Below are 19855 nucleotides of genomic sequence, written 5' to 3'. Positions count from 1 at the left end.
CATTCCCCACAGCTTCATATTCACATGCACCTAAACATTTGATCTGAAATACTGAAATAATGGCACAGCTTGGAAAGCAATTTATGAAGACATTAGACAGGTGTTTGTGCTGGGTGTTAATGTACACAGTGACTGATTGGTTTGCCAAACCTATAACCCTAAATATTTGTCATAGCTTAATCTGCAGAGTAAGTTAGACAAAATCCCGGTGTTGGAAGCAGAGGTACTGCAGGTCCATGCCCCGCCATTTGTTTCCAAGGAGACCAACTCCAGCCAGTTGATTGGACCAGCTTTCAGTCGTGTCCAGAGGAGGAGGAGCTTCATCAAAAAGGTAAACAAAATGTTTTTATTATTTGAAAAGTCATTTTCATATATTAACGGTCAGTTTGAGACACTTAACATGCTGATGAAGGATTGAGCCTTTCAGATCACATTCAGCAGGCATCTTTGTTGATGTGAAATAACATCCACATTTCTTGTTTTTCTGGTTGTTTGCAGAAGAGGCGAGATCGTATTCCAGAGGGGTCGCCTAACGGAGAAACCAACAATCGTACTGACGCGTCCTCAGCAACAGAGGACATCAGTGTTCCAAAGGATCTGGACCTCATCGCATTGCCACAGCTCTGTTTCCCTGGTACCGTGTGTTTCCTCTGTGACAAACTTAACATGTCCATGTTTTGAATTGAATGAAACGCAATGGGGAAAATTTGTTTTGCAAATACAAGAGTTCGTTCCATAAGTGGCAGTGGCCATCTCGAGCAACACGTTTTTTATTTTGCCTCGTGTGCTTTGCTTACTTCTTTAGTGCATGGCATTACATGTCCAAACCTTGATTTCCTCTGATCTAACTAGACAATGTCATGATGAGTCACAGATTATACTTTTGAGAAGAATCTTGCCATAACCACCGTCATGGATTACTATCTCACTTTCAAGTCTGCAATGTAGATTACGCACCAAAACCACCCACTGGTATGCAGACATGCACTGACATGCACTTTTGCCATATGTCTTTTATTATGACAAAAATCGTGAGTTTCCCAGTTAATATTGCGACTTGGATGTTAATAACTTGGAAGGAGGCCTCAGGCTTGGTTGACCCAAGGGTCTCTGGAAACAGCAGACGGGTACCGGAGCGGTCGCCTCAGCAAAAGCCGATGGATGGATGGATGTTTATGTGAATTTAACTCTTACATTTCCTTTTGGATAGGTGGTCTTCAGTTAGCCAATGAGCTGAGAGAAGACAGTTATCACTTCCTGGTCTTTACCGACCTGTTTGGGAACCGAACCCATGGAGTTGTCGTGCAGTACTACAGAACTGTGCAGGTACAGACACACACACAGACACACACAGAAAATCCAATGAATGTAGATGGTTGTTTCTCATTGGCTGTCTACCCTGTCAGTCCTGTCAGGAAGGTGCTATCCAGAATGGCTACAGGGGGAGTTTGTCAAAGTCCCGCCTCTATACACCGTTTGCTGTGTGTATCATCTCCAAGTTCCCCTATTACAATGCTCTGAAAGACTGCTTGTCATGGTAATAATTTATATTAATGGTTGATGGATAACCTGACCTTGGTTAAGGTGATTTGGTGACATATTAAACCTGTCTCCCACCCCCGCCTCTCCTTCCCCCGACTCGATTCTCAGTCTCCTGGTCCTGTTGCGGCCTACGAGACAAGCAGACTTTGAGGAGACCATAAAGGAATTTTCCGCCAAGCTGTCCCTGGTCCCTTTACCACCACCTGGACAGCTAAATGTGGTCAGAAAACACTTTGTCTCTCAGTTGAGATATCTCAAACAAATTTTCTCTCACCCTCACTTTATCTGTATTTGTCTCTGCTAGATATTCACAGTAAAATGTGTGTGTGTTTCTGTGTGTTAGTCCTTCAACCTCCGTCCCATCCACGTGGTTCTTCCATCAAGGGAGGATCAGGACAGTCCTATTATCGACATCGACCTGCATCTTCCTTTCCTCTGTTTCACGCACACAACACTGCTCCAGGTAATTCAGCACACAGACTGCTCTTGCATCGTGTAGAAACACAAGAGGGAGTCTTAAAATGATGTCAAATATATTTATTTAGTCATACAAAGATACCTTTACTGTGTGTATGGGTATTTCTTTTGAGAAATGAGGTATAGCCAGTTCCTTTATTTCATGAAGTACAAGTAAAACAAACTGGAAAAGTTCTTATTTTAAGGTAACGCCATGAGGCCCGTCTCTCTCTATAGGTGCTTTCCTTCCTCCTTCAAGAGCAGAGGGTGGTATTATTCTCTGCCGACTGGGCCAGACTCACTCTTGTCGCAGAGAGTTTGCTTTTGTACCTGCAGGTCAGTAGATGGGGAAAATGTGTCTCACAATTTCAATATTTAATTTTTACTTTGAAGAAATATTGTATAACTTATCCATGTTTTCATCTGTCGTCCTCTTTCAGCCTCTGTCCTGGCAGCAGCCTTATGTTCCTGTCTTGGCGAGAGGAATGCTGGACTTCCTCATGGCTCCCACAGCCTTCCTGATGGGCTGTCACATCAGTCATTTTGAAGAGGTCGCTGCAGTGAGTACCTTCACTGTCTACACACTTTCTTATCAGCATCAAGGCTTACAGTCTTATCTTTCTTGCTTTGGGCCAAGTCGTGTCAGCAAATCTGATATTTTATGCCAAAGTTAAGATTTGGCTTCAGTTGATATCAAGTTAATATCTAAACTTTTTTTATGATTGAATTTTGAATCTTGAATCTAAAAAAGAAAATGCATTTTTTATACATTTTAGTCAGAACCAGTGGAGTTAATGGATAACTCTTAGCTTCACCATCCCTCTACCCTATAATGGCTTGGCTATTTCCCAGAAAGGGCAAGTCTCTTGGCAGTATAGTTAACATTGGGTATTACATCATACATTTTAATAAAATTGCTAGCGTGTAATTCAAATGACCAGTCATTTTGCAATTGTCTCGTTTGAGCTAACGTACAGTATTTAACGATAACTGGTTCTCCACTGCATTCATCTTTATTCAGTGTCTTACAGAAGCTTAATTCACATATCTAACAGTAGCTGCCTGTTAGTCGAACACAGGAGAGCACAGTCAGACTCTGTCGTAATGAACCCATTGGGGTGTGTGTGTGTGTGTGTGTGTGTGTGTGTGTGTGTGTGTGTGTGTGTGTGTGTGTGTGTGTGTGTGTGTGTGTGTGTGTGTGTGTGTGTGTAGGAGACAGAAGAGCTAATTCTGGTGAATGTTGATGATGGCATCATTCAGTCGTCATGGTCTGAAACCATTGACCTACCAGCTATCCCTCTGGCTGCAGCTGAGAGCTTTATGTCAAGGTAACACACACACACACACACACACACACACACACACACACACACACACACACAGCATTTAGATGAGATCATCATCACAAAAATGTGTCAAAAATCAGCCATTTTTCTCCCTTTTCTGCTACCACCTCAATATCTCTGGTTATATTTACATCTAGGGAATTGTAGGAAATGTTGAACATCTAAGAAATACATTTGATTTCCTCTTTTATTCAGCTATTCAATTCACTCCATTATCCAATAACAGAAAATCTGATCTTTTTATTTTATCTTCAAAGCATGTCTCCACTGCACTGAAGACCAAATCAAAAATGCACATACAGTGATAGAAGATATATATATATATATATATATATATATATATATGTATATGTGTGTGTATATGTATATATATATATATATATATATATATATATATATATATATATATATATATATATATATATATGTATATGTATGGAGCAAAATCAAATCTACCTCCTAAATACCAGCTAAATCAAATTACAAAGGGAACACAGTTTATTCAGGAAAAGTCCTGTGAGTCTGTTCTGGTCAATCCGACTCTTACGTACTTGGTGTACTGTGTGTGTAGGGCAGAGTGTCTCCAGCTTCACTTTGACCTGGAGCTGTGTCATCTTGGAGCGGGCACTGATGCCAACGCGCTGCGATGCCAACGCAGAGACTGGCAGACACGCCTCAACACGCAGATACAAAACATCGCTCTGGAACTCGTGGTCAACATCTTCAGGTAAAGCTCTCAAATAGCTGTGATTCTAGGAAATACAGTGGTCAGTAGGTATAAGTTACATCTTCGAATATATTTGACTAAATTAAGCCATTTCTCTCTGTTTCTGTATGTTTAATCTAACTGCCCCTCTTTCTATCTGTCGTGTTGTCTTCGTCAGAGGCGTCCAGGACTTTCTAAACCATGAACACAGAGTTTTCAACAGTGAGGAGTTTCTGAGGACGAGGGAGCCAGCAGACCAGCTCTTTTACAAGAAGGTACACTCACAACTTTTTACAAACAAGACACACGCGTGCACACACAAGCTCAAACTCTGACAATCTGTGCTGCATGTTTCTCTTTGTTGTTGTCCCCAGGCATTAGACACTCATATCTTCCACTCATTCCTGAGAGACAGGCTGAACAGGAAACGGGACGCCTTCAGCCGCATGGAGCAGAACACGCGTAACCATGCACACAGGTAGGATATCTGCTAGTATGATGTCATAGCTGAGAGACAGCGGTAACCACGCACCTGTCGGTATAAAAGTGCAAGCTGAGTAGTTTGTTTGTTGCACACTTAAAACGAGGATATTTTAAAGATCATGTTAAGACATTTTCAGGTTACAAGCCGAGTGGGAATTCTCACCTCCCATGAGACATGCAGTCCTGTAAAGTGGTTATTTTCTAGCATAACGCAGCCCTTAGTCTGCTTTATGGCTTCCCTAGACGTATTATACTTTCTCAGCCCGATAGAACTGGAACAATTAGGTGATCCACACTTAATTAAGTTTCAACCTGTTGGACAAAAACAATTTCAGGGCAAAGTAATCTATTGTTTGAGGAAATAATTAGCAAATGAATGGATAATGAAAATGCCCAGTTTTGCTTTCATATAGTTTGTATATATTTCTATCTGTATGAACTGACTGGTTGAGTAATGCACATAGTGTAGAAGATACACTGGCGTGCTTTTCGAGAGCCCCTCCGGTAATAAAGACACTTATGTAGTGAATAACTGGAATGGGAGATTTGGCTATAACCAATTAAGTACTGTAAGAATATTTATCATCTGGGTTTATTGCTCAGCCAACCCCCATAAATGAACAAATGGATTGCCTTCATGTAATAATAAAAGTATTGACAGAGAGCTAAACATGTCTCCTCCGCGTCTTTCTACAGGAATCGTGCGATGACGGAGTCTCCTCGGCGTCCTCTCCTGTCGGATCTGTCCAGGCGCGGCTACAGCAGCTACGTCAGCCCCAGTGACAGACTGAGCAGGAGGCTGGGAGCCAGCCTGCCGAACCTGGAGCAGCCTGCCAACGATACCGTGATCAGCTCCAACAGACCAGCCTCCCTCAGGAAGATGTCACCGGATGTTGGTCAGCACTGATGGATCAAAACAGATTAATGGAGAGTCAATTAAGTGTCAAACTATTTCTAATTTCCATTGTCACCCTCTAGGGTTGAAGATTCCTCAGAAAGCGGTGAAGGTTTTCCGCCTCCCTGAGTTCCCCCCTCCGCTGGCCTATCATTACGTCCAGAACTATTATTCTGACATGGTTTCTTCGCTGGGGAAGGCTATTAACGCTACACAACCTGAAGACTCTGCCCTGATGGCCAGGTACTATGAGGAGACATAACTGATAATGTATATTGTTTATTGTTTAGCTGAGAAACAAACATTCAATATTAAATATCTGTATGCTCTTTGCTCTTTTAACTGTTTTTCATCAACAAATGTTGATAAAGTATTTTCGGCACTGTATTTGTGTTTGTGACTCGCTCAGATTAATTGTTTTAATTTCTGATCCATGAACTTTAGACGGTGACTCCATCACTAAATAGAAGCTATATTACATTTTTTTAAACAAAGCAAATACAAATACCTCAGACAACCCGTTTTCTGAAGCAGATGCTTCTCTGTCAGATTTCCTGCTGTGTCATTATTTTTTTTGTTTTTAAAGGAAATAATAAACTAGAAAAACAGGTTGTACACCACGAGTTATGATGTTATCTTTTTTTAAACATTCACACTGTGCTTAGTGATTGTATCATTATGTGTGAATAGTTTATAAATTCATTTGAGAATTGCAAAATTGCTAACCAACCAAAAACTTCTAGACAACGGAACAACCCTTATCAGACACCTAACCTAATCCATCCGTCGCTCTCTCCAGGTACCACTACCTGCGAGGTTTGGTGAACACTGTGTCCAACAGGCGTCTGGATGCACTGGAGGACTTCCAGAGCCTTTATAAGACCGACTCAGACATCTTCCCTTCTCAGATGGTTAAGTCTCTGGTTGACTCTCTGCCAGAAGCTGAAAGGTCACAGGTCAGTCTGTCATGAATGAAGACACTGTGTTGTTCTCTGCTCGTTGTAAATGCAGTTATCTGGATTCACTTCAGTTGATTGCATCATTTATATATTTATATACAGTATATACTGTCTGTATTGGTCAAGTTTAAGCAATCGTATTGTTGTTGAGGTGTACAACACTCTGGCAAAGAAACAATCTAATGGTCTAAAAGTCATCACTAATGGCTGTCAATAACTCAATTCCCAACCCCTGAGTTGTATCAGAACTTCTGTCATTATTCTGATGACCATATTGATTAGCGCCGTAATAATGAAATCTCTCCACAGGTCGACAAACGGCCAGAACTGAAGCGGCTCATCAGTCGGGTCAAGAGAGACCAGGAGCGGGAACTCGCGCGCGACGGCAACGGCTGTGAGGAAGATGCCGTGAAGCGCTTCAAGCTGCCGAAAACATATATGCAGCTGGAGGAGTTTGTGAAATGTATCCAGGAGTCCGGCATTGTAAAAGATCAAGGAACCATACATAGACTCTTTGATGCTTTAACTGTAGGTAAGTGGGGTTGTATACTGCACTTACATGTACGTATGTGTGCATTATGTGCTTTTAATGCACATTTATGAGAGCAGCTCGGGCTTTTTTTTTTTTCCATTCTTTTGATCATACAGGTTCTCCCAAAGGACTTTTCTTACAACTCCAAGTTGCTGCCTAAGCACACACACACACACACACACACACACACACACACACACACACACACACACACACACACACACACACACACACACACACACTCCTTCTACCTCTTTCTAGGCAAACACTCATTCCTCAGGTTAATCATTACCTCAGCCCTTCTTGAAGAAGGAGAGTTGGTCATGCAGGGCTGTTTAGTGTTGTAGGTGTAACCAGGGCTGCAGTGGTAATTTACTGGCCTTCAGCTGGTGGCGAAAGGCAAATATTATAAGTTGCATATGGTGATGCACTAAGCAGACTTGAACACCACTGTTGCAGTGACCTGTCAACATTCCTGTTTTCTCCGATTGGGTAAGTAAACGGGAAGGACAAGTTATATGAGCGATGGGCTGAATAATAAAGGGGTATTTGTTTTTAATTTAAGATAATATCTCCTAGGGAGGCACAATGTTTTAAGAGGGGGAGGTGAGGTACTTTTTCAAAAGCTGAGGTTTTAGCCCAAATTGCATTCTAGATATCTTTCTTCAGGAAGGAAGGTTGTAGAGAGAGCTTATCTTGCTTTCCACATTATGGTTTTGGAAAAGGGAAAGTTACATCCCGTTCGGTAAAAAGAGCCAACATCAAGTTTTCCTTTTCCTCTTCTGACCTGCTGAATGAGATACAGACAGAGTGTTCAGAGTGTTGGATGCCTGGCTATCAGCTCCACAATATCACTCTGCAGACTACTTGACTTCAATATGACGTGTCCTGCTGTGGCTATTTGAAGTCATAATGAAACTGAATTTTGAGCTAAATACTGATTTAAAATTTAAAAAAAGTTACATAACATTTTCTCGCCTAAACTTTATGCTCAGTAGTAATTAACAGATGGCTATGCCTGTATGGGATGGTGTGTGAGGGGGAGTGCACTGTATTATTGTTTTAACGTACGGGAGGACAGCCCCCAACTGCTCACTTTGCAGGCAAGCTGGAAGATTAGACTGCTTAAAAAAGGAGTTGGCCCGGTCAGCTACCAGATATTTGTGTGAGTGTGTTTGTGTGAGTGAGAGACAGTATGAAGCTGAGCATTTCTATACAGTTTCAGCCTCTGGCTGTGTCGACACAGAATAATAAAGGATACCTAATGATGAAAGGGTGTGTTTGTTTGTTGCAGGTCAGCAGAAGCAAGTCGGTCCCGAGCTGTTTCGAGTCTTCTACACCATCTGGAAGGAGACTGAGGCGGAGGCACAGGAGGTCTGTATGTGGGCTTAACTTGTTACATGCAACTTGAGCCCAAATCTTGAATGGTACAGTTTTGGCAACATCGACTGCAGTTATATTTACATTTACAGTGTAATAGTGAAGTGTGACACAGACGGAAAATCAATCCCAATGTGCTTGTCAGCTGATCATAATTGAAATTGTAGGCTTATTTTACGTCTGCTAACCGGCATATCCATCAGCAAACATCGAGAACTAAGATTGTGTTGTTTTGCTTAAGCACTTGTATTAGTTTAGTTTTGTATCTGAAAATCTATTGAATGTTAAAATGATAGAAAGGTTAGATGGTAGAAAGGATCTTAAGATTGGCTGAAAACATGGCAACTCAAACAATATTGCAATATGTGAGCTATGAGTAAATTAAACTGTAATTAAGAGTTAATCAACAAATTCATTTAATTGTTTGATAATACCAATTGATTTTGTTATTTTGACCGCGAACTGCATGAATATAAGTTTCCAACTCTTCTTTTTCATCAACTGAAACACCAAAAGGGCCATTTAAAGATAAAACCTGCTGTTGAAAAGGTTTTTCCTTGACCAACTGACAAACCAGTGAAATCAGCTGAATCAGGTTTTGTTGTGTGATTTTCAGGTGTGCTTGCCAGCGTCCGTCTCAGAGCACATTGAGCCCAGCGAGTGTGTCTTCAAGCTGTCCTCCTCTGTCAAGACAAGCCGCGGTGTGGGGAAGATCGCCATGACTCAGCGCCGGCTCTTCCTGCTCACCGACGGACGACCGGGATACGTGGAGGTGGCACAGTACCGAGATTTAGAGGTGAGCCAAAAGGAAGGACAAAAGACCTTTGGACTCTAGGTTACATTTTCAGTATGTTGATCCTGCATAGTGATATACATCCTTTCTTCCTCTCCTTTCCTCTAGGAGGTGAAAGTGTCCTCGGCTCCCTTCCTCCTCCTGAGAATCCCCAGCCTGAAGCTGCGTGTTCAGGGCAGGAAAGAGACGTTCGAGGCCAATTTGAAAACGGAGACTGAGCTATGGAACCTGATGGTCATAGAGATGTGGGCTGGGCGCAATATGGCAGACCAACACAAGGTAAAGCTGTAACTGAGGGGTGAATGTGAGTATGTGGGTGCCAGTATAAGGTGCTGTGTGTGTGTGTGTGGGAGGGGGATGGATCAGAAAAGAGAGGAATAATTGCAGAAAGATAATGTGGTGAGTTATCATGTGCCTTTATTACTCATAACTTGGCCTTGTGTGTGTACGTGTGTGTACTTGTGTGTGTGTGTGTGTGTGTGTGTGTGTGTGTGTGTGTGTGTGTGTGTGTGTGTGTGTGTACTTGTGTGCGTGCTCATGCCAGTCATCATAAACTTCACTGACCTTTGGTAGGTGTGTTTGAAATTCCCTGAGGCGTACCCGAACACAAATACTCACAGGACCAAAGACGGAGAATTTCCTTTGTGAAACCAGATGATGTAACTGTAACATCTCTGTCTCTCACTCCTCTCCTTTCTCTCTTTTGGTTGCTTATTTTTTTACTCTCTGTTTTTCACGGTGAATAAGCCGGCCCAATGTCAAGACCTCTGACAGCATTGCACCAATATACAAACCAAATAATCAACACATATGTATCTCTAATTTATCTCACCAAAGCAATTATTCATTTATAATTGAAGTCATACCACTAAAATTAATTTAGCTTGCTTTCACAAATGTTTTTCTTAATCTAGAATTTTCTTTTGTACATTCTCAATGTACCGGTAATGCCTTTTTTATGCTGTTTTTGCAAAGCGCTACATGTCAAGTTGTGGCGTAATTGTGAATGGATCTTTGTCTCCAGGACCCCCAGTACATGCAGCAGGCTCTGACCAACGCCTTGCTAATGGACGCAGTGGTGGGCAGCCTTCAGAGCAGTAAGGCCATCTACGCTGCTTCCAAGTTGGCTCACTTTGACCGCATCAAGATGGAAGGTGCTGATGATTATTGTTGTAGATTCTGTCCCGTTTGGTTTACTTTTACCACTTTACCTCCCATTATCACTTCAGTTTGCTTTGATTCAGTTTGGATGCTTCTATGATGCACTAAAACCTTTGTTATTCCTAATATAGGTTCACTATCTGTGAACGATTAGTTAACTTTCTTTAATATTGATTTGTGTGTCTCTAGTGCCGATGATGGTCCCAAAGACAACTTCAGAGACGCTGAAGCACAAAATCAACCCCTCGGTGGAGCTCGCTGCACCTCAGGCTGTAGATGTGCTTCTGTACACACCAGGTAAAAACTGTCACCAAGCAATCTCCTCAGTGCTCTCTCTCTCTCTCTCTCTCTCTCTCTCTCTCTCTCTCTCTTTCTCTCTCTCTCTCTCTCTCTCTTTCTCTCTCTCTCTCTCTCTTTTTCTCAAGGAAGGAAGTTGTACACTCCAGAGTTTCAACTGAGACACCAACACACAGTCACTGACATATGCACAGATTGGCAAATACACACATGACCTTTGCTTTGTCATCGCCACTCAATCCAACATAAAGAGACAGTCCGTCATAAAGCTGCACACAAAGTTTCTCAACCTCTGAAAACACAAGGATGTCAGCGAGAAATGTACAAATATATTTGAAGGGAAACCTCTCCTTAAGGTTAAATTGTCATATAAATACAGTTCAGCCTTTCAAGTGGCAGCTTTGAAATCATGTTAACAGAATAAATCAGATAATCCCGTTGAATATACAGCAATAGTAATCATGTCAACAGCAGGTGTGATGCCGTCCCTCTCTGGGAAAAACAGTTGTAAACAGTAAACCTTTGGCCGTGTTTTGACTTGTAATTCTGCAGAAAGACCGTAACTTTGCTGCACCCCACTTTTGCTGCACTCCACAAGATAGTAAAAGCAAGAAGAAGCTCACCTAGAAAATACTCGTAGCTAAAGTAGCAGTGGGTTTATTTCATGAGATCTAAAATGCTCAAATAATGCAGGAACACAAAACAAAGTGTATTTAATGTGGAAAACAAAGCTTTACCACATAGAAGGAAAATCTTGGAAAACCTGAATACGGAAACTTTCACTTAATACACAAAGGGTCACCAGATGTCTGCAGTGCTCTCCTCAAGAACATAAAACACAATATGAGTGAGCTGCTTTTAATAAAATGCTATTCCTCCCTCCAGTAGAGTTCCAGAGGCTGGAACAACAATTCACCACGGAGTCCTGAAGCTGTTCTGGCAGCTGTGGCAGCCCAAACCTTTTCTAAGGCACAGATTGTTCTTTTATTCTGTCGCCCGTCAGGAAATCCCAGCCCTCACGTTTGACCTTAAAACACAATAATTGTTTACTGTTGTTGAGCCTTTGGTAACAGTCCTCTGACTTTACTATGCTGGGGCAGACAGACTGGCGCATTACGCGGCAGGAAGAGTGAGAGGAAACATCTTAAAAAGCACTATAAAGCCATTGCCTTCAGTGGACCGACCATATGGGGCCACTTAGATGCCCGGCTGGTGGCAGACTGACCCCCGGCACTAACACAGTGGCGAACACTCATACTCACTGATGCCCACATATACAGACTCTGTTCAGTACTTCTGTCGCAGTCAGCTCTCAGATTTCTGTTGGTTAAAAGAACAAATCTGGCTATTCAGACCCTCCCTCCCTGCCTCCCTCCGACACTCCAGTTTGAATATAGGTCACTGAATTGAATTTCTGGCGTATGGCCAGTTCACTCCTACTTCTCTACCTCCTCTCTCTCTTGCGTCTCTTCGCTCTCTCTTGCTCTCTGTTGCCCCTCCTATGAAATACAGGGCGTTACTTTCTTTTTCTTTCCGCCAGCGGTGCTTTTAAATAGCGCTGAGTACGTTAGAGGATATCTGACCGTTAGGTGAAGCCTGGGTGGAGTCAGGCAGCAGAAAAATTGTTTTGAACATGAAGTGTTTCCATTCAAACTGTCGGTTGACGTTCACATTTCCCTCTCGGCCTCCTGAAAGAATAAACACTGGCAGCTGTAGGTCACAAGTTTTTTCCGATACGGTACTGTGAAATAAGTGATCAATACTCCATGTGTTTCAGGTCAGTTATGGGTGTCTGTGAGCATGGGGAAGGTGATGGTGTTTGATGCCTCCAGCTGGTCCCTCACACACACCTGCCATGTTGGAAATGCAAGACTGGTAACAAAAACAGACACACACACACACACACACACACACACACACACACACACACACACACACACACACACACACACACACACACACACACACACACACTGCACGCACCGATTTTAAATTCTTCCCAGGAGTTATGACTCCGTTATTTTGCTTTGTATCTCTTTTTCACAAGTTCTTCTATCACTTAGCGCTTGACGAGATGTTTGAATTCTTCACATCTGGACAGGATCAGCAGCACATGCACACCACTGACATCAGATACAGATGAAACTGTTTCCCTCCAAGTTTTCCTCCTGTATTCTTCACCTCAAACGGTGTCAGTATTATCTTCAGACTTGCAAGCACATGTTTTGAATAGTTTTCATTCCCTCCAAGACCAACAAATGTTCTATGCGAACATCGACTCTCACAACAAGATACAAACAAGTGAAAGTTGGGTGGAGAATGTTCAAGGTAAATTAAGTTAAGGATGAATGTAAAGGTTTCAGGCTCGGGGCTAATCACTGTCCTCGACTCCAAGCATGCAGGGCACAGTCACATGAAATATGTTAACGTGTGTGTGTGTGTGTTTTCTTAAGACTCAAGCATAATATTTGCACACAGTTCGCGACTACGTCACGTATTGAAGCATTTGGACATTGCACTTACTTCTACAGTAGTAACCTAACACATGACTGATGATTAAAATAGCAACTGATAAGAAAATAACAAGCAGATTTTTCTTTTCTTTTTAGTTATGGCTGAGCATCTTTATAGACATATTTTATTTTGATTTCATATGTTTTTTCCCCAAACAGTCTGAAACTGTAGAAACAGATTACAGTATTAGACACAGTGCTGTTCAAGCGCCAAGTGTTGTTTATTAGAAAATGCCTCCACCTAGTGCAGAGTTTAAGTAGTGCACAATTCATTTCCACCCACACTAAACTCTCAGCACGTTCTGTTTAACCCAAAATAAATATTAGGATTATGCATAACCTAATCTTTTTACGTTTATACATGCTACAGGTATGTATACCTGCTACGGGTATTTTCTCAATTAATCAATTCAACTAAGGTGACCAAGAGATCTTGGGGGGGAAAAGTTAAGTTGTCTTGGCCACTTGAGCGATGTTTCAGTTACCTAAAGCTTAAGGTGACGTCTCCAAATGTTCTTGTTCGGGCCGTCCACAAACCCAGAAGTTGTCCATTTTCCTCTCACATGACAGAAAGAAAAGCAGCACATACACACACTTTAGAAGCAAGAACCAGAAATGCAACTTAAGCAATTCGTCAATTATCAAAATATTAGTTCATTTATTGTCTGACATTGACTAATTCATTGCTAATCACTTACCTTGAGTTTTCTAAAAGAAACGAGTGTCACTGATGTAAAATGCAGCTGAAAATTAAAAAAAAAGCATGTAGGTTACGTGTGGGACCTTACTGTATGTTGCCTCCTCTAAACAGCCTATTCATTCCTATTATTCATCCAAAATGTTTTCATATTTAGTCTTAACTCATATGCGTAGACACCTGGCTTGTTCTCCGTAGCTTTGTGAATTCTGATCAGTAGCGTGTCTTTCTGTCTCCGTTTTCAGAACTGCATGCTGGGAGTTGATAAGGACCAGGTGTGGATGGGCTCTGATGACTCTGTTATCTACATCATCAGCATGGTGGCCATGATCTGTAACAGACAGCTGACTGAACACCGGGCGGAGGTCACCGGACTGGCACTCGACACGGACAAACACAAGTAACACACACACACAACTGTCCTGTCACACACCTTTGACGCGCACTATTTCACCAAGTGTCCCTTCTATGTATATTTTTGTCTGACCTGTCACACGTTCACTTGTTATTCAGCCAGAAGGTGGCGTACTCCTGCAGTGCAGAGGGAAGCGTCATGATGTGGGACGTCTCAACACTCCAGGTCCGTTTTAAACCAACACAAGTACTAAATAAATCAGAATGCTCACATAAAAGGTCAAAGTGCTATAAAATAAGCTTTGATACATTCCTCCAATGAATCGCCACCTTAACGTGGTGGAGGAGTTTGAGTGGCTCAGTGATCCTGGGAGCTATGTTGTCCGGGGCGTCAGCCCCTGGTAGGGTCTCCCAAGGCAAACAGGTCTCGGGGGAGAGCCCAGACTAAGAGCGGTTCAAAAAACCCTGATGATGTACGGCCCACGGAATGAAGCTACCTCGCCCGGACAAGGGAAACCGGGGCACCCTCCCGGAGCCAGACCCGGGAGGGGAGCTCGACGGCGAGCGTCTGGTGGCCGGGCTTTCACCCATGGGGCCCGGTCGGGCTCAGCCCGAAAAAAGATCATGGACCAGCAACCCTGTGGACTCACCACCCGCGGGGGGAAGCATCGGGGTCGGGTGCTATGCAGAACGGGCGGCGGGCCAGGCAGGAGACCTGGACGAGCCGATCGCCGGCAGCATAGACTAGCTCTAGGGACGTGGAACGTCACCTCGCTAGCGGGGAAGAGCCGGAGCTGGTGCAGGAGGTGGAGCGGTACCAGCTAGATTTAGTTGGGCTCACCTCCACGCACAGCATGGGTTCTGGAACCAAGCTCCTGGAGAAGGGTTGGACTTTGTCCTTTTCTGGAGTTGCCCAGGGTGAGAGGCGCCGGGCGGGAGTGGGGATACTCACGAGCCCCCGGCTGAGTGCTGCTATGTTGGAGTTTTCCCCGGAGAACGAGAGGGTCGCCTCCCTGCGCCTACGGGTTGCAGGGAGTAAAGCTCTGACTGTTGTCTGTGCTTATGCACCGAACAGCAGTTCGGAGTATCCGGCCTTCTTGGAGTCGGTGGGAGGGGTCCTGGAAAGGGCGCCTCCTGCCGACTCCATAGTTCTCCTGGGAGACTTCAACGCTCACGTGGGCAATGACAGAGAAACCTGGCGGGGCGTGATTGGGAGGAACGGCTTGCCCGATCTGAACCCGAATGGTGTTTTGTTGTTGGACTTCTGTGCTAGCCACAGTTTGTCCATAACGAACACCATGTTCGAGCATAAGGTGGCTCATAAGTGTACCTGGTACCAGAACACCTTAGGCCGGAGATCAATGATCGACTTTGTAGTCGTATCATCTGATCTGCGGCCGTATGTCTTGGACACTCGGGTGAAGAGAGGAGCAGAGCTGTCAACTGATCACCACCTGGTGGTGAGTTGGATCAGATGGCGGGGGAGTCGGCTAGAAAGACCTGGCAAGCCCAAACCTGTAGTGAGGGTGAACTGGGAACGTCTGGCGGAGGATCCTGTCCGGGAGGTCTTCAACTCCCACCTCCGGAAGAACTTCTCACAAATCCCGAGGGAGGCTGGGGACATGGAACCCGAGTGGACCATGTTCAAAGCCTCTATTGTGGACGCGGCTGCTCGGAGCTGTGGCCAGAAGGTCATCGGTGCCTGTCGTGGCGGCAACCCGAGAACCCGGTGGTGGACACCGGGGGTGAGGGAAGCCGTCAAACTGAAGAGGGAGGCCTTTCGGGCCTGGCTAGCCCAGGGGTCTCCTGAAGCAGCTGACGGGTACCGGCAGGCCAGAAGGGCTGCAGCTGCGATGGTCGCGGATGCTAAAACTCGGGCATGGGAGGAGTTCGGGGAGGCCATGGAGAAGGACTTTCGGTTGGCCTCAAGGAAGTTCTGGCAAACCATCCGACGGCTCAGGAAGGGAAAGCAGGGCCTACCCCAGGCTGTTCTCAGCGGGGGGGGGGGAACTGCTGACCCGGACTGGGGACATCGTCGGGCGGTGGAAAGAGCACTTTGAGGAACTCCTAAACCCGGCTAACATGTCCCCCGGAGAGGGGGCAGCGCCGGAAGTCTTTGGGGTGGTTTCTCCCATATCCCTGGCAGAGGTCGCTAAGGTAGTCAAAAAGCTCCTTGGTGGCAAGGCGCCAGGGGTGGATGAGATCCGCCCTGAGATGCTGAAAGCGCTGGACATTGTTGGGCTGTCTTGGTTGACACGCCTTTTCAGTGTCGCATGGGGGTCGGGAACAGTGCCCATGGACTGGCAGACCGGGGTGGTGGTTCCCATCTTCAAGAAGGGGGACCGGAGAGTGTGCTCAAACTATCGTGGCATCACACTGCTCAGCCTCCCGGGAAAAGCTTATGCCAGGGTGCTGGAAGGGAGGCTCCGACCGCTTGTCGAACCTCAGATTCAAGACGAGCAGTGCGGATTCCGTCCCGGTCGTGGAACAGTGGACCAGCTCTTTACCCTTGCAAGACTACTGGAGGGGTCCTGGGAGTTTGCCCAACCAGTCTACATGTGCTTTGTGGACTTGGAGAAGGCTTTCGACCGGGTCCCTCGGGGGTTTTTGTGGGGGATGCTGCGGGAGTATGGGGTGTCGGACCCGTTGGCACGGGCTATCCGGTCTTTGTACGCCTGCAGTAGGAGCTGTGTTCGTATCCTCGGTAGTAAGTCAGACACGTTCCCGGTGGGTGTTGGCCTCCGCCAGGGCTGCCCTTTATCACCGGTCCTGTTCGTGACCTTCATGGACAGGATATCTAGGCGCAGCCAGGGGGCGGAGAGGATCCGGTTCGGGAGTCTCGGGATCGCCTCTCTGCTGTTCGCGGATGATGTGGTCCTGTTTGCCACCTCCAGCATTCACTGGGGCGTTTTGCAGCCGAGTGTGAAGCGTCAGGGATGAGAGTTAGCGCCTCCAAATCTGAGGCCATGGTGCTCTGCCGGAAACCGGTGGATTGCTCCCTCCAGGTGGGGACAAACTGCCTACCCCAAGCGAAGGAGTTCAAGTATCTCGGGGTCTTGTTCACGAGTGAGGGTAGGGTGGAGCGGGAGATCGACAGACGGATCGGTGCGGCTGCAGCAATAAAACAGGCGCTGTACCGGTCCGTCCTGGTGAAGAGGGAGCTGAGCCGGAAGGCGAAGCTCTCCATTTACTGGTCGGTCTATGTTCCAACCCTCACCTATGGTCACGAACTCTGGGTCGTGACCGAAAGAACGAGATCTCGAATACAAGCGGCCGAAATGAGCTTCCTCCGCAGGGTGGCCGGGCTCACCCTTAGAGATAGGGTAAGGAGCTCGGACATCAGGAGGGAGCTTGGAGTCGAGTCGCTGCTCCTTCGTGTCGAAAGGAGTCAGCTGAGGTGGTTCGGGCATCTAGTCAGGATGCCTCCTGGACGCCTCCCATTAGAGGTTTTCCAGGCACGTCCAACTGGTAGGAGACCCCGGGGAAGACCGAGGACACGCTGGAGGGATTATATCTCCCGGCTGGCCTTGGAACGCCTCGGGATCCCCCAGAATGAGCTGGAAAGTGTTGCGGGTGAGAGGGAAGCCTGGGTCGGCCTGCTGAACCTGCTGCCACCGCGACCCGACCCCGGATAAGCGGCTGATAATGGATGGATGGATGGACAAGTACTAAATAAATCAGAATGCTCACATAAAAGGTCAAAGTGCTATAAAATAAGCTTTGATACATTCATAGCTTACAGGTTTATTCAAGGGTTACATTTCTCATTCAACCTTGTCGTCAGAGCAACTGCTATTGACGGTAATGTTTCACTTCATAAAAAATTTTTTTGTGTCCCTAACCATTTAGTCGAAGAAGCAATTCCGCCTCTCCTGCGACCGCCTGCAATCCGTCTACAGCTGTAACGGGACGCTGTGGTGCTGTAAGGCTTACACTCTCTCACTGGAGCATTAAAACAGCAAACATGGAAGTCGATTATGGGCAAAGAAATAATCTCTCTGTCTGTCTGCGTTTATCTTCAGCTTCCAGAGACAGTATAATGGAGGTGTGGAGGAACGGTTCATTGAAACAACGTCTGACTCTACCAGAGCAGCAGAGAGGATCCACCGCTATGTTCAGCTCTATACTGCTGTTGCCTGAGGTATCTCTCACTCACTCACTCACTCACTCAAATCCAACACCAATATATATTGGTATGTTGGATTTGAGTGTGACCCTCTTTCCCCAATGTGTTTGTGTGTGTGGTAGAAGGAGGAGCTGTGGAGTGTTTGTGAGGACTCAGGAGAAGTGTGTATTTGGCACATTAAGGACACCAGCAAACCGCATCACCGCGTGGCTCTACAGGACTGCACCGGATGTTACTGCATGATCAAAGTTAAAAACCAGGTTAATACAGAGTACTGATGAACACATACGAAACACTTTACCTTTTGAATGCATTACAATCCATATTTAACAAATGCTCCCGTTTCTCTCCAGGTATGGATCGGCTGTGTTGGCCGCACATCCACCAAAGGGAAGATTTACATCCTGGACACAGAGCGCCACCTGGTACTGAAGGAGCTCCACGGCCACAGCGACAAGGTGACGGCGCTCTGCTCTGCGGAAGACCGCTACGTCCTCAGCGGAGCTGGCAAACACGACGGAAAGATAGCCATCTGGAAGGTGGAGTAGAGTTGCGTCTCTAGGAATGGACTCGTTTTAAAGTTGGAGCCATCGCTCCGCTTCAACTGCTCTGGGACTCGCTGTGAACTATCACGCTTTAGAAATTTTCAAGAGGAACTAGCATAGTCCTGCAACAACTGGAATCTGATGAAAACACACAAAATAAGGACCAAACCCACAGTGTTTTTTTCTTGTTATATTTCTTTATCAAATACTTACCTCACTGTTAGACCAAGTATTTACATGTTCTCTATTTATTTTCCTACAACATTAGTTGTACCTGTGTTACCAGATAGTAGGTTTGAAGGATTAAGGCAAAATGTTTCTACAGACTGACGGGAGAGATGAAGGTCAGGTCCAACATCCCAGCTATAAAATGCCTTATTATATTAAAAATATTATGTTATATATATATATAGCTTTAATTCTAAAGGCCAGGCTATGAATTGCTTCTCATATGTCTTTGTGTTCTGAGACATTTGTGATATATGCATTTTATAATTTTGTATGGATTTCTAACTTGTTACTGTTTCAATAACATTATTATGTATTAACTGTGAAACCGAATAGACTGAAGATCTCTTTCACATTCCATTTTTCTCTCCAATTCTTTTTGGGATTCTTGAACACATAGAATAAAGACGTAGGCACACATCTGTTTTTCTGTCCTGTTAAACTACATTTTTGTATCACCTGAGGCTCAACTTCAAGATGTATATATACACTGTATATAACTGTGAATATCAAATACATTCCTTTTGTAAACTAAGCTGGTGATGATGCAAACTACTTAATACTTCATAGGACTTTTTATTATATCTTCAAGACTGTTAACAATATGTTCTAATATTTAACCAACAGTGAACAAAGTAAATATGGTTTACCTCGTTAAAAATAATAAAATACTTGAAAAGACGTAGTGCAACTGGTGAGGAAGTCTCATGAGTAGATACTGCTTCACTTTAAGGGCCTACAAGTCAAAAACTTGGGAGATATTGCTCCCAGCAATCCAACAAAGTAATCTAAAAGTTGTATGGCATGCATTTATTACTGTGCCCATTCCAGAACTACATGCA

The 19855-nt window shown here is 44.8% G+C and overlaps 1 protein-coding gene across 1 annotated transcript in view; it reads left to right on the top strand.

Annotated features, from left to right (window-relative positions):
* The window catches only part of dennd3a (DENN/MADD domain containing 3a), a gene marked incomplete at its 5' end in the record, with an annotated part of 20277 nt that extends 668 nt beyond the window's left edge, over window positions 1-19609 (top strand). The window contains 28 exons of the mRNA XM_079232454.1: window positions 188-331; window positions 499-634; window positions 1211-1326; window positions 1407-1537; window positions 1651-1762; window positions 1886-2005; window positions 2236-2334; window positions 2439-2558; window positions 3211-3326; window positions 3916-4071; window positions 4229-4325; window positions 4425-4528; window positions 5230-5429; window positions 5512-5671; window positions 6228-6384; window positions 6697-6919; window positions 8214-8293; window positions 8916-9095; window positions 9201-9371; window positions 10117-10246; window positions 10443-10550; window positions 12328-12425; window positions 14006-14160; window positions 14274-14340; window positions 17964-18036; window positions 18137-18255; window positions 18363-18500; window positions 18594-19609. Coding sequence (XP_079088580.1) covers window positions 188-331; window positions 499-634; window positions 1211-1326; window positions 1407-1537; window positions 1651-1762; window positions 1886-2005; window positions 2236-2334; window positions 2439-2558; window positions 3211-3326; window positions 3916-4071; window positions 4229-4325; window positions 4425-4528; window positions 5230-5429; window positions 5512-5671; window positions 6228-6384; window positions 6697-6919; window positions 8214-8293; window positions 8916-9095; window positions 9201-9371; window positions 10117-10246; window positions 10443-10550; window positions 12328-12425; window positions 14006-14160; window positions 14274-14340; window positions 17964-18036; window positions 18137-18255; window positions 18363-18500; window positions 18594-18788 — 3705 coding nt within the window. The 3' untranslated portion in view covers window positions 18789-19609. The remainder of the gene's footprint in view (window positions 1-187; window positions 332-498; window positions 635-1210; window positions 1327-1406; window positions 1538-1650; window positions 1763-1885; window positions 2006-2235; window positions 2335-2438; window positions 2559-3210; window positions 3327-3915; window positions 4072-4228; window positions 4326-4424; window positions 4529-5229; window positions 5430-5511; window positions 5672-6227; window positions 6385-6696; window positions 6920-8213; window positions 8294-8915; window positions 9096-9200; window positions 9372-10116; window positions 10247-10442; window positions 10551-12327; window positions 12426-14005; window positions 14161-14273; window positions 14341-17963; window positions 18037-18136; window positions 18256-18362; window positions 18501-18593) is intronic.
* Between the last annotated feature and the right edge of the window lie 246 nt (window positions 19610-19855).

The sequence above is a fragment of the Taurulus bubalis genome, assembly GCF_910589615.1.
Source record: "Taurulus bubalis genome assembly, chromosome: 16".
NCBI classification, from domain to species: Eukaryota; Metazoa; Chordata; class Actinopteri; order Perciformes; family Cottidae; genus Taurulus; species Taurulus bubalis.
Note: the sequence above shows the minus strand (reverse complement) of the source record. Positions and strands in the feature narration are given on the sequence as shown.